Genomic DNA, 14,771 nt, shown 5'->3' with positions numbered 1-14,771 from the left:
GACATCAGCGGGAAACAGCCCCCTGAGGCCGCACTTAGTCCCATGTCCTGCTCTGACTCCTCAGTGCAGGAGGAGATCGGAATGCCATTTATAAACACTGATCCCACACACAATGGGCGGAATTCAGATCGTGACATCTCATGAGATCCCATTAGATCTGACGAGGTGTGGCGAGGCGAGTAGATCGCAGAAGCGGGATCACCCGGCACCTTCCGGCCACGCCCCCATTCGCGCACAACGCAGCTGGTAGATCATGCCCCCCGACTCTGTTAACACTGACTGTGCCTCTGCTACAAACACTGAGCACTGACTGGTCCAGGAGGTGATAAATGTTTTGTTTTTTTAAATACCTTAATTTCAAAAAGAAGCTTATTTTTTCAATCGTATAATCCCAGTGATGTGTTAGAAGGGTCGGTCCATGTTGCTGTTATTCACTTCTAATTATCATGGAGCTTTCTAAGGTGCCTTTGCATTGTTAAAGCTGGAAGGTCCTGAAAACATCGACTGTTCGTTTCCATCTTAGATTTGTACAAAATCAACTTCTCACTTTTCACAAATTTGAGGGCATGCGGTGTCTGTAAGTGTCACCAGTTGCCTGGATTTGACCATCTCCTAATGGTTTTCTAACAATAGTTAGCAATATTTTCTGTGTATCCACGTGAACCTTTATGACTTGATTGGCTTTGCTTCTTAAGTCAATTCCCAACATACGAGCTCCACACTGAGGGAAGGCTGACAAGCTCAACTCCTCTTTGACTGTACATTTCAGGATGTTTACAGAGGATTCCCACTCAACCTCATCCTTCAAGTCAGTTGCAGGGCACTTCACCAAAAATTAATATGCATAGACATTGAGGGAAAGGAAGCAATGCACAAGGTTGGATCTCTATGAGTGAATAGCAAGTTGGATCATTCTCAAGGCTCAGGGCTCAGTGCTGGGTCCCTCATTGTCCTTGATAAATAAAAACGATATAGAATAAAATGTGTGTGTGTGTGTGTGTGTGTGTGTGTGGGGGGGGGGGGGGGGGGGGGGGGGGGTTTGATAAGTAAGTTTGCATATCACATGGAGATTGGCCGGGTGGTTTACAGTGAAGAAGGCGGCCTTAGTTTACTGGAGGATATAGAAAGATTGGTCAGATGGGCAGATTAGTGGTAGATGGAATTTAACCCTGAAAAGTGCGAGGTGATGTACTTTGGAAGGAGTGGAACACCAAGGGAGTACTCAATGAACAGCAGGACACTAGGAAGTTCAGAGGAACAGGGAGATTTTGATGTGTTTGTCCACAGAACCCAGAAGGCAGGAGGACAGGTTAATAGGGTAGCTAAGAAAGCATACGTGACACTTGCCTTTATCAGTCGTGGCATAGATTATGAGAGCAAGGAGGTTATGTTGGAGCTGTACAGGACTTTGGTTAGGCCGCAGCTGGAGTACTGTGTTCAGTTCTGGACTATAGGAAGGATGTGACTGCAGTAGAGAAGGTGCAGAGGAGATTCACCAGGGTGGTACCTCGGATGGAACATTTTAGCTATTAAGAGAGGCTGGATAAGCTTTGGTTGTTTTCTTTGAAGCAGAGAAGGCCAAGAGGGCACCCGATTGAGGTGTATAAGATTATGATGGACATGAGCAGGGTGAATAGAAATCAGCTGTTCCCCTTAGTTAAAGAGTCAATAACATGGGGACATAATTTTAAGGCAGGAGGTTTGGAGGGGATTTGAGGAAAAACCTATTCACCCAGAGGGTGGCGGGAATCTGGAATGCACTGCCTGTGAGGGTGGTTGAGGCGGGAAACCTCACAATCTTTAAAAAGCACTTGGATGAGTACTTGAAATGTCATAACATTCAAGGTTTGGACCAATGCTGGAAGAGGGATTAGTGTAGATTAGAGTTGTTTTTTTAAAAAAAACAGGGCAGGCTTGATGGGCCTGTACTATATGATTCTATGAAGACATATTGGCAGAGGGGCCATTTGGATGAGGTGGTCCTGGGTGCTGCAACACAGTGTACATTCACAATTCTGGGCAATGCATGCTTTAAAATTCATTGTCAGGACTCGATTGTTGTTGGCAAGGCTGAAACTTATTGTTCAACCAAAATCACCAGAGAACGTGAAGAGGTGAAGAGACAGACACATCTGTGCGGGGCTGAAATCACCCCCAGACTGGGCGGGGGTGGCAGATTTCCTCACTTGGTATGAGTGAACTAGTTAGGGCTTTAACAACAATTTGATAACTTTATTCAAATTTTCAAACTGGCATTATAGCATTTGAACTCCCCTTTGGGTTACTGGTCCACGACCACTAAATGTACCATAATTGTAGACTTTTCACATTACCTTGTGAACAATCCCGGGCACTAAAAACAATATAAGTATTTTAGAAGGGAGAGATGGAACAGAATCGATTAAGAGGTCAAAGTGGAACATTTGAGTTTACACAATTTGGTCCTGAACTATTTGGCCTGACTTTGAGTTCACAGCACAACTACACAAGTGGCGGTTGGACAAATCAGACTTTCCTTTGGTACAAACGGTGACATGATTATGCAGTGACAACAGATTAAATATTGGTCCAGATTTTCACTGCGTAGGAAAGGCTACCTGTTGTGGTGCAAATCCCAGAAGTTGCTGGAAATGCTAAGTCCCTTCACCAACACGGCTTCTCCTATTTTCGCTGGGGCAGGACTGGAGTCAGGCCGGGGTTCACGCCTGCACGGTTTACAGAGGCAGCTAGCCATTGAAACCATCAGCTGCCTCCACTGAAGTGAGGTTTTGGGAGGTCAGGAATCTGAAACCCGGTGTGTGCAGATCACACTAAGTAAGAGCTGGTCTGAACTTGGTGGATTCATTTGGACAGTCAGGGCACCCCTGAGGATAGGGTCCCTGAGCACCTTTTGGAGAGGTAAGGCATCCTTTGGAAGAGGTAAGATACCCTTTGGGATTGTTAAAAGTAAACATGATTGTGTGTAAACTCACTGGAACTATCAAAGCACTGTCAAAGAATACTAGGTGAGTAGGCATTGGAATAAAGGCAAAGGGTCATGGATGGTGGCATGGGATGGCATGAGTTAACACTAAGTTGTTTCAGGGGCGATAAAAGATTAATGGTCAGTGAGGGCATGGGGGGGTATGAGGGGCATGGGGATGGGTGCAGGGGCATCGGTTGGCATGAGGGTATGAGGGCCCAAGGGAGTATGTACAGGGGCATAAGTTATCATGGATATTGAAGGGCCATGGGAGTGGTATGGGTCATAAGGGGTATGAGAACCCACAGGGGTTGGGTAAAGGGGCATAGATTGGCATGGGGGCATGAGGGACCACAGAGTGTTTGGGGGTATGAACGGGCATTGGTTGGCACGGATGGGCCATGGACGTGTGTGGGAGTTGGGGGTTAAGGGCTGGAGGGCTATTTTTTGCTTCATACTTTTAAAAAATAACTTAAACAAAGTACGGGAGCACTGAGGCATGCCTTCTGCCCAGCCCGTCTCTGCACTCATTCCACGGGCACCAGGCCCAACATCTAATGCAAACACCTCTTCCGAACAATCTCCTCACCCCATCCCCTGAACAAAACTCCAACCTGCTCTTTTTAAAGTCCGGGTGTCTAGTGTCGGAATCGTCCCATCCCCGTGCAACCAACCCAGCGGTGAAAATCTGGGCCCTTGTATCTATTTCAACACAGTAAAAAGCCCCCGTCTCAGACAGCACTCAGGCAACCAGAAATTATGCATGTTATAAAAATGATAAAGTGTGCTTAATTCTGTACCAGTCACAACAGTTATGACAGGCTATTTCTCTTCCTTTTCTTTCCCATACAGGTCTTGGGTGGGTCACAGGAAAGTTTGTGCTCTGTTTTCTTGTGACAGACAATGTGAACCAGCTTCAGGTTGGCCAGCGTAAACAAGAGGCTGTAGAAACGTTTAACCTTCCTGTTGTCTATTTTCTGTTGTTTGACAGTCTTAACTATTGTTGGAATAATGGTCCGTTTCTTCTCAATCCTGTGGAAAAGGATTGAACGAGGGATGTTACATTTACGATTGATAGTGGCGATCATAATCATCTGGACGACTGCCTTTCATAAAATTGCTCATTCATTTGACAGACAATAGGTGAATAATGAATAAAATCAGCACATCTGTACATAGTGAGGGAATACTAAGAGTGAACGTGAGCAAGATCAGGGTAGATAGTCTTTCCTCTTTACAAATGATCAGGGAACTAAAATACAAAAAGGAAAAGGGATCTTTTCAGAATCGAATTAGGCAGCACGGTAGCATTGTGGATAGCACAATTGCTTCACAGCTCCAGGGTCCCAGGTTCGATTCCTTCGGTCACTGTCTGTGCGGAGTCTGCACATCCTCCCCGTGTGTGCGTGGGTTTCCTCCGGGTGCTCCGGTTTCCTCCCACAGTCCAAAGATGTGCAGGTTAGGTGGATTGGCCATGATAAATTACCCTTAGTGTCCAAAATTGCCCTTAGTGTTGGGTGGGGTTACTGGGTTGTGGGGATAGGGTGGAGGTGTTGACCTTGGGTGGGCTGCTCTTTCCAGGAGCCGGTGCAGACTTGATGGGCCGAATGGCCTCCTCCTGCACTGTAAATTCTATGAAATTCTATGAATTCTAACAAATAGCTTTTAATTCCGGCATCAAATGTGAACGTTAAAACTCAAAAACTATTGTGAAAATTAGACAACACCTTTTAAACTGAGAGGCACAAATGGCAGTCTCAAATTTTGCAGAGGACCACAACTCATTTCAGCTTCTCAAACTTCAGAAGTAATGGCTGAAAGTACATCATAGATATGCACAGAATATGCATAGATGTCCGCCTACCCATGGTCCAGGTTCCAGGTGCTGAAGACAATTCTGTTCTCCCTGCTACCGTACGGATTTATGGAATGGATGAACGTGCAGCGATCCTCATCGAACGCCCCCTGAAAATGCACAGTAGTTCAACTGTTAAATTCCAACTTGACAGCTTGTTTAGTCTTGAATGAAGATTTGGCTGAGACTCTTGTTTAAACAGTAAGGGTTTGTGAATACTTTGTGCTGGAGGTGCAAGTGAGCTCTGAAACTCCATGAGCCAGCTCAGCCCGAACGAAGCAGATGAACCATTGCCGTTCACCTGAATTGACCCATAAACCTGTGCTGCTGGTGCGTTCAAAAGAATGAAGAAAATTGAACATGGATATGTGCTGTGACTGAGTTGGTAACATTCTCACCTCTCATAGTACCTGACAGTGCAGGTGGAGGTCACCCGGTCCATCAAGTCTGCACCCACCCTACGAAGAAGCATCCTATCTAGGCTCATTCCCCCGCCCTATCTCCGCAAGCCCACCTATGCCCACTCCCTTGCCCTATCCTCGTAACCTCACCTAATCTAAGGGGTAATTTAGCATGGCCAATCCACCTTTGGACTGTGGGAGGAAACCGGAGCACCGGAGGAAACCTACACAGTCACGGGGAGAACGTGCAAACTCCACACAGACAGTCACTCAAGGTTGGAATCGAACCTGAGTTCCTGGCGCGGCCGGCATCAGTGCTAACCGCTCTCAGTTGCATGGTTGTAAATCCAAGACCTGCTCCAGCGATTGCAGCAGAAAATCTAGGCTGGCACCACTGCAGCCCTGAGGGGAGTGCAGCATTGTCGGAGGTGATATCTATCAGATGAGACTTTGAACCAAGACCCCATCTGTGCTCCCACGTGAGCACAGAAGAGCCCGTTACGCAATTTCCAAAGATAAGCACGGGTGTTCTGCACAGAGGTCTCCAGAACTGAATGATCTGGTCATCATCACGGTGACAGCAGCACCAATTGGCTCAGTTGCCTACGCAGCCAGCATGTGGGTCCGATTTAACACCAATAGGACAATCCCCATTCCAGCAGAGGTAAACCCAGGGCTTGCCTCTTCACCTGAACCATAGGGGTAAATCTTCTTGTCCCGCCCACCGTAGGAGGGACCGACAATGTGACAGACCATTGACCTCGGGCAGGAATTTGCGGTCTTGGGGCGGGCGGGACTGGAAAATCCCTTCCTGGGTAAAAAGTCGGAGCACTCGTGGTTCAGTGAATAATCATAATCACCAAAGAGCTGCCTTCAGGCAGTGAACTAACTCCACAAGATGACCACAGTGATTATACTTCAAAAGCATTTTATTGACTGCAAAATGCTTTATGATATCCTGCTATGCTAAATGTGATCATATAAAATGCAAGCTTTCATTCTTTTTACATTTATGCTGATATTGTGTGAAATCAAAATGTCCTTGTTCTTTATAACAGTGTACGCCTGACGGCCATCAAAGCTGTCGGGGTTCTTGGCATGAATGCACAATTGCTGTATTAGAGGTTTCCTGGGTTTAACCGGCTCCTGCATTCTGTGTGCAGATGCAGCTCCAGAAATTGGTCTAACAGCTCAGACCAGTGTAAGTGAGGAGTTCTTGAGATTAAGGGTGAATCAAACTCAATTCCGGGTTATAGCTTTCTGAGAAACTTCAACATTTCCATCACTGTCACCTGCGCTTCAAACTGTCCAAGTGTTTTTGAACCTTCCCAAAAAGATATTTTGGGCCCCGAAATCCACCAACTCTAAACCCACATTTTTACACTCACGTCAACTGGACCTGGGATGGCTTTCTCTCTGGGCAGCAGAATGGAGCTGGTGTTCCAACGGCCCCATGCTGTGGTACTGTGCAGTCACTGATATGGAGCAAGGCCAGGTAAACGCTGTTCAGATTAGCCTTGACCTAATTAAATGATGGAACGCATTTAAGGGTCTGAATACCCTATTCCTGTTGCTAGGTTACGAAACAGTGCCGAAGAATATTTAGATCTGAATATCCCAGGAAGCTTGGGGGTACTGCCCTCTGCTGGTGACAGCTACAATTTTCGAGCATGACAGGAAATTCAGAGCTGGTAGTTCTCCCAAGTTAATCATCAAATTTGTTTGAAGGATATTTGTGTGGTCAATTGAAAACTGTACTACTTGTAAACTCCTTGCTAAATCAAAACAGGTGGGTGGACTAAAAAAGCTAAGTTTGCTAATGTCATATGAATGTACAGCATTTATGTTAGAATTATAAAAAGAGCATTCATTCATTTTCATGACATTCGGATCTTTAAAATTTATAATTGTTCTGTGCTTTCAGGCGTATTGATATGTCATCGGCTGCAGGCTGGAGGATTTGGATATTTTGCTTCTTGCCCAGAAAAGTGCAGAGAAACACAGAACTGCCATTTCACTGTATGACAGACTCGGCAAGTCAGATTAACAGAACAGGACGAGAGAGTGTGAACTACAAGGATATTATCCAATCAAAGAATTGAGTTGAGAACATTCACCTGAATCCATAGGATCCCTACAGTACAGGAGGCCTTCGACCCATCGAGTCTGCATCGACTCTCCGAAAGAGAACCTTGCCTAGGCCCACTCCTTCGTCCAACCACTGTAACTCCACCTAACCTACACATCTTTGGACACTAAGGGTTAATTGATCATGTCCAATCCAGCTAACCTGCACGTCTTTGGACCGTGGGAGGAAACCGGATCACCCGGAGGAAACCCACGCAGACCCGGTGACAAAGTGCAAACTCCACACAGTCATCCAAGGCCGGAATCGAACCCGGGTTCGTGGTGCTGTGCGACCATGCCGCGTTTGAATGACTGGCTGAAACTCCCTTCCACCGATCCATGGGAATATAGGATGAAAAAAAACCGAGGTCAAGGTCCGTTCATTATCCACCAACCCGGTTGGCACTTATTACAATAACGGAGCAAAAGGAGAAAATGCTGGAAATATTTGGCATACTCCACCTAGTTCTCACATTGGCTTCTCTGCTCCCAGCCTCCTGCAATGTTTCAACAAAGGTCAAGGAATATCAACTCATCATTCAGTTAAGCATTTTACAGCCTTCCAGCCTCCACACTGAATTCAACAATTTTATATATACATAGAAACACACATAGAGCCTGCTCCACCATTCATTATGATCATGGCTGATCATCAAGTTCAATACCCTGATTCCGCCTTTCCCCCATATCCCTTGATCCCTTTAGCCCCAAGAGCTATATCTAATTCCTTCTTGAAATTACACAACATTTTGACCTCAACTACTTTCCATGGTAGTGAATTCCATAGATTCACCACTCTCTGGGTGAAGGAATTTCTCCTCACCTCAGTCCTAAAATGTTTACCCCTTATCCTCAGACTATGACCCCTAGTTCTGGACTACCCCACTACCGAGAACATTCTTTCTGAATCTACCCTGTCTAATCCTGTTACAATTTTATACATTTCTATGAGGTCCCCTGTCACTCTTCTGAACTCCAATGAATATAATCCTAACTGATTTAGTCTCTCCTCATATGACAGTCCCGCCTGTCCAGGAATCAGCCTGGTAAACCTTCACTGCACTCCCCCCCATAGTAAGAACATTCTTCCTCAGTAAGGACACCAAAACTGTACACAATACTCCAGGTGTGGCCTCACCAATGCCAGTTGCAGTAAAACATCCCTATTCCTATACTCAAATCCTCTCGCCATGAAGGCCAACATATCATTTGCTTTCTTTGCTGCCTGCTGTACCTGCATGCTTTCTTTCTGTGATTGATGCAGGAGGATACCAAGGTCTCACTGAGTATCCACCTCTCTCAATTTACACCTATTCAAATAATGATTTGCCTTCCTATTTTTGCTACCAAAGTGGAAAACCGTACATTCCCACATTATACTGCACCTACCATGCATATGCCCACTCACTCAGCCTGTCCATTACCTGCTGAAGCATCTCTGCATCCTCCTCATAGCTCACCCTCACCCAACTTTGCATCATCTGCAAATTTGGAGATAATACATTTAGTTCCCTCTTCAAAATCATTAATATATAACGTGAACCGACATGTAACCAGACTGTACTCTCTGCTCCCACTTTGTGTTATTTGCATTTTCCAGTCTAACTCTTGTTTTTCTCTTCGTTTTGCTTTTGGATGCCATTCACACCTCATCTGGACACATCTTTGTTTCTTCACCATTCCCGCTTCCACTCCCTTTGGCTCCCCTTCAATTAATCTCTTATTTTTTCCATCCTATCACAGACCTTCCACTTTGTTCTTTTCCCACCCTCCCCCATTTCACTTGCTTAAAACATACGATATGTTGAACTTTTCCCAGTTCTGAGGAACGGTTATTGGCCTGTTTCTCTCTCCATCGATGCTGCCTAACGTGCTGACTATTTCCAATTTTCTTTAAATTTAAGATTTCCAGCATCCGTAATATTTTGCTTTTGCGTCGATAATGGAGTTGTTGATTAATTGTGATTAATCTCTATGAATTAGCCCGCAGTGGATCCAGACAGGACACAGGGAAAACCCCAGGCTCCAGGATAAGACCATTACCAACAGTGACATGCCATTTGATTATCAACCAATACTCACCTGGCACATAAACCATCCATTGGGAGTGCAGAGTCGATTATCGTCCTTTGCTCTCCTGTCAAAATAACATCCATTGAATTTATTTTGTCGAAGGTGCCTCTCTATTTCTTTTACGAATACACAATATTTTCTCTTCATGTTCCCTTCAAGCTTGTCAGCATGATTCTTAACCTGTAGATGGAAAAGATGTGTTCCTGTACCTTTAAATGGCAAATGCGTTCTAGTTATTGAATTTGCCCCGGGTGACGGGGTTGTAAAACACTGAGCTTCCACCAAGGTAGGAAATATTTGCAAAAGGTTATTTTAATTCCTCCACCATTGGTGGATGTGCTTTCAGCTGCTCAGGCCCCAAACTCTGTGATTTCCTCCCTAATCCTCTCAAATTTTATTTTTTCCATTTAAGACACTTCATAAAACCTACCTCTATGATTAAACCAGTTTCTAATTTGAGCCAATGGCAAATTTTGTTTGAAAATGTCGAAAGGTGTGCAGGTTAGGTGGATTGGCGGTGCTAAATTGCCCCTTAGTGTCCAAAGATGTGCAGGTTGGGTGGGATTACAGGGATAAAGCAGGGGTGTGGGCTTAGATTGGGTGCTCTTTCAGAGGGCCGGTGCAAACGCGACAAGACAAATGGCCTCCTTCTGCACTGTTGGGATTCTATGGAATGTTCCTGCGAAGCTTCGATGGAATGGGTTACTATGTTAAAGGCACTATGTAAATGCTAACAGCTGTTGAAAACATTTCCACAGAAGAATAGAATATTGCGGCCTTGTGAGGCTTCACCGGCATGTATGTCACATAATAGGGCAGCACGGTGGCCTAGTGGTTAGCACAACCGCCTCACGGCGCTGAGGTCCCAGGTTCGATCCCGGCTCTGGGTCACTGTCCGTGTGGAGTTTGCACATTCTCCCCGTGTCTGCGTGGGTTTCGCCCCCACAACCCAAAAATGTGCAGAGTAGGTGGATTGGCCACGCTAAATTGCCCCTTAATTGGAAAAATAATTGGGTAATCTAAATTTAAAAAAAAAAAAAAAATGTATGTCACATAACCAGTTGATAGATTACCGCCTCTTGAAGCAACGGACTTGGGAGACATGTGCTGGGTTGGATTAAAAAGGAAAATTATGGGGCAGCACGGTGGCGCAGTGGTTAGCACTGCTGCCTCACGCCGCCAAGGTCCCAGGTTCAATCCCGGCTCTGGGTCACTATCTCCCTGTGTTTACGTAGGTTTCAGCCTCACAGCTCAAAAGATGTGCAGGGTAGGTGGATTGGCCACACTAAATTGCCCCTTAATTGGAAAAAATGAATTGGGTACTCTAAATTAAAAAATAGAAATACAAAGGAAAATTAATGAGTCAATCCTGCTCTGAACATGTGGGTTATCCCAGGCATGCTCAGAGGAAGGGCAGGAAACCCCACACCACCAAGCCCTATGCATATGCACTGCTGTATATTACAAACCTGCACTTTGATTCCTGCTGTTAGTTGGCACACAAACTGAGAGAAGCTATAAGCATGGCAGTAAGAAGAATTTGAAATGATCACATCTAGAATTCATGTCATCGTAATATGTTAGAAACAGCCTTTCAACATGACAGTGGGTATGACTTTCCCAACGCATTGCGCCCTGGGCGTGCCGGGTGAATAGCAGAAGAGGTTCAAATCGGAATTTGGTCAGGTCAGGGGTCGCCTCTGCGCTGGCGGGGGCAAGAGCTTTGCATCTATGAGGTCCTCAAGCTATCTTTAAATGTTGTGGAGACCCATAACATTGCTGCCAGCTGTCTGTCTTACCAAATTCTCCCAGGACAGAGCCCTGTTGCAGCTTATCTCATGAAAGTCAATTTCACTCCCTTTGACTGTGAGCAGCTGAAGGCTATTCCAAATGAGGGATTAGCCTCTTTACTTGAGAGCTCACGCTCCTGAACTCTCAAGTGCTTCCTCGAAGGAACAGGTGCCCTGTCCGAGCGGATAATTGGTGGACTGGATGTCCCGAAACCTTTGGTACCTGAACAGCATGCCTGTACTGTAGGAGCATCAAAGAAGACACAAGACCAACGCAGGCTGGAGGCGGCACCAGCAGCACACCGTTAAGGCCTGGCCGCCCATCAGGCGGAGGAGGGGGTCAGAAGGTTAGGTTGAGACGTCTGGTGGCGGCACGTAGAAGGAGGTCGCACATTGGAGGGCTCCTGCTCAAGGCTTGATTATTTAGAATTTAATGCCCGATTCCAGGGACAATTTTTGGTTAAATAAGGGCAGTGGGGGTGAAACCCACGCAGACACGGGGAGAATGTGCAAACTCCACACGGACAGTGACCCAGGGCCGGGATTTGAACCCGGGTCCTCAGCGCCATAGGCAGCAATGCTAATCACTGTGCCACCGTGCTGCCCCCGTATCCAGCTAAGTTGAGGGTGACCTACAAATCCAAAGACTTTTATTTTGAGATGGTGAAAGCGGCGGAGGTGTTTGTGAAGGCAGAAGGATTGGGGCAGAATTGAGAAACGTGACTGAGGAAGAAAGATGTCCAAAACCCAAAGGCAAGCTGCCGTGAAGATGGGGGCGAATGAAGGTTTGACGTCGAGTGGAAGGGTCGGCTCAGGAACTGGAAGGAAGGCAGAGGCTGGATCGCCGGGTGAGGCCGCAGTGCTCACAGTGGAAAAGATGACTGAGGCGATGGTCGTGGAAGTTGAAAACAGTTCACAAAGCACATGGAGGTGATGAGAAAGGAGATGGTGGTGATATTGAAGATGTTGATGGAGAAGGCGATTGCCCCGGTGAGGGCAGGGGTATTGAGAGCATCGGCCGAGGTGCGGGAGCAGGGTGAGACACTGAAGGAAGTGGAAGAGGCATTGTCGCAACACGGTGATCGACTCACCTCGATGGGTAAGGAGCTGCGGAGGGTGGTAGAGGCCAACAAGGGTCTGCGAGCCAAAATGGAGGACTTGGAAAACAGATCTAGGCGGAAAAATCTGAGGATCGTGCGTTTGCCCGAAGGGGTGGAGGGCCCAAGGCCGACGGAGTATTTTGCCGAGATGTTGGCGGAGCTATTGGGGGAGGGGGGAAATCCCACTCGGTACGACCTGGACTGGGCTCATGGGACGTGGAGGCCTATACCAAAGGCGAATGAGCCGCCAAAAGCAGTGACTATTGGTTTCCGTAGGAACCGCGTGAAGGAGAAGGTCCTGTGTTGAGCAAAGTGGGAGGTGCCGTGGGCTGGAGCTGGTATACGTATACACCATGACTTTACTGTGGAGTTGGCGAGGAGGCGAGCGGCCTTCGGCCGAGTGAAGACGGCCCTGTATAACAGCAGGATGCGGTGCGGCATTGTGTATCCAGCTAAGTTGAGGGTGACCTACAAATCCAAAGACTTTTATTTTGAGATGGTGAAAGCGGCGGAGGTGTTTGTGAAGGCAGAAGGATTGGGGCAGAATTGAGAAACGTGACTGAGGATTGGTCTTGTACTGAGGGTGGGGGGTTTGTAGGAGAGTATGTAGCTTTATTTTTTTCACTGCATGTTGGTATATGTGCTAAATGAGTCGACATTGTCTATTTGGACAAGGTAAGAGTTGGGATTCTCTTTTGCAATGATGGTTCTTTGGGTTTGTGAGCTTACACTGGGGTTGCGGGTTGAAGGGGATTTCTTTGTTCTCCTGGGACCGGGCGGGGGGAGTGGAGTGAGGCCTGGGCACGGGCCTCCACACTGGCTAGTTTAAGCTGGGTAAGAAGTCTTACAACACCAGGTTAAAGTCCAACAGATTTGTTCAAATCACTAGATTTCGGAGCACTGCTCCTTCCTCAGGTGAATGAAGAGGTATGTTCCAGAAACATATATATAGACAAAGTCAAAGATGCAAGACAATGCTTTGAATGCGAGCATTTGCAGGTAATTAAGTCTTTACAGATCCAGAGATAGGGGTAACCCCAGGTTAAAAAGGTGTGAAATGTCTCAAGCCAGGACAGGTGGTAGGATTTCGCAAGCCCAGGCCAGATGGTGGGGGATGAATGTAATGCGACATGAATCCAAGATCCTGGTTGAGGCCGTACGCATGTGTGCGGAACTTGGCTATAAGTTTCTGCTCGGCGATTTTGTGCTGTCGCGCAGCCTGAAGCCCAGAGATCAGAGGTTGAATGCCCTTGACTGCTGAAGTGTTCCCCGACTGGAAGGGAACATTCCGGCCTGGCGATTGTCGCGCGATGTACGTTCATCCATTGTCGCAGCGTCTCCATGGTTTCGCCAATGTACCACGCTTCGGGACATCCTTTACTGCAGCGTATGAGGTAGACAACGTTGGCCGAGTCGCATGAGTATGTATCGCGTACCTGGTGGGTGGTGTTCTCACGTGTAATGGTGGTACATGTTGATGATCTGGCACATCTTGCAGGGATGTGTGGTGTCGTAGTCGCTGTTCTGAACTACCAAGCCTTCTGTGCTCCCCCCAGTCCAACGCCGGCATCTCCACATCATAGTTTAAGGTGGCCAGTGAATGGAGTGTGGTGGGGGGAGGGGCTGCAGCCATCAGAATGGTAGAACAGGTTTCAATGAGCCTCGGAGGGGTGAAAAGTTGGGGAAGGGGATCGATACTGGGTGAGGTGTTTTCGAGAGTAAGTGGAGGGGAGGAGTCTGGGAGGGGACTGGGGTTTTACAATTCATGGATATCATTCATTGTACACTTTCGGAGATTGGATGGCCTTGAATATTAGTGGGGGGAGGGGGGTGGACTATATATGTTAATGGTGACTATGGACGATTCCGGATTGCTTATCGTTTTTTTAGTTGATGTTTGTGTTGTCGTGCGGACTGTTGTTTGGGGGTTGGTGGGAAGATGGGATCGTTGTTGTTAATAAGGGGATTGACATTGTATTCGTTACCGTTTACTGTTTGTTGGTGGGTGTAAATTTTTAAGAAAATGTGAAAAAGGAGAATTAAATTTAAAAAAAAAAAAGATGAGGCCAGCGACCACCCAAGTTGTCCATGTATCGTTGGTTCTTCAATGTGCTGATGGACAGCAGAACAATGTGTCTCAGCAGAGAGACAGTGCCACACATGTGCCATGTGGGCAGCACGGTAGCATTGTGGATAGCACAATCGCTTCACAGCTCCAGGGTCCCAGGTTCGATTCCGGCTTGGGTCACTGTCTGTGCAGAGTCTGCACATCCTCCCCGTGTGTGCGTGGGTTTCCTCCGGGTGCTCCGGTTTCCTCCCACAGTCCAAAGATGTGCAGGTTAGGTGGATTGGCCATGATAAATTTCCCTTAGTGTCCAAAATTGCCCTTAGTGTTGGGTGAGGTTACTGGGTTATGGGGATAGGGTGGAGGTGTTAACCTTGGGTAGGGTGCTTCTTCCAGGA

General features: G+C 46.9%; 1 protein-coding gene across 5 annotated transcripts in view; it reads right to left on the bottom strand.

Annotated features, from left to right (window-relative positions):
- dffb (DNA fragmentation factor, beta polypeptide (caspase-activated DNase)) overlaps window positions 1-14,771 on the bottom strand; it is a 91,024-nt gene that overhangs the window by 52,295 nt on the left and 23,958 nt on the right. For 2 of the 5 annotated variants that reach the window (XM_038821775.1, XM_038821773.1), the window contains exons 5-6: window positions 9,428-9,598; window positions 4,827-4,927 (exon numbers count right to left, since the gene is read on the bottom strand). In XM_038821775.1, coding sequence (XP_038677703.1) covers window positions 4,827-4,927; window positions 9,428-9,598 — 272 coding nt within the window. Of the gene's footprint in view, window positions 1-1,900; window positions 3,995-4,826; window positions 4,928-9,427; window positions 9,599-14,771 lie in introns of those variants that run through there. The other 3 variants (XM_038821774.1, XM_038821777.1, XM_038821776.1) reach the window with 3 other exon arrangements.

The sequence above is a fragment of the Scyliorhinus canicula genome, chromosome 16 (assembly GCF_902713615.1).
Source record: "Scyliorhinus canicula chromosome 16, sScyCan1.1, whole genome shotgun sequence".
Taxonomy (NCBI): Eukaryota; Metazoa; Chordata; class Chondrichthyes; order Carcharhiniformes; family Scyliorhinidae; genus Scyliorhinus; species Scyliorhinus canicula.
This window is presented reverse-complemented; position numbering and strand designations above follow the sequence as displayed.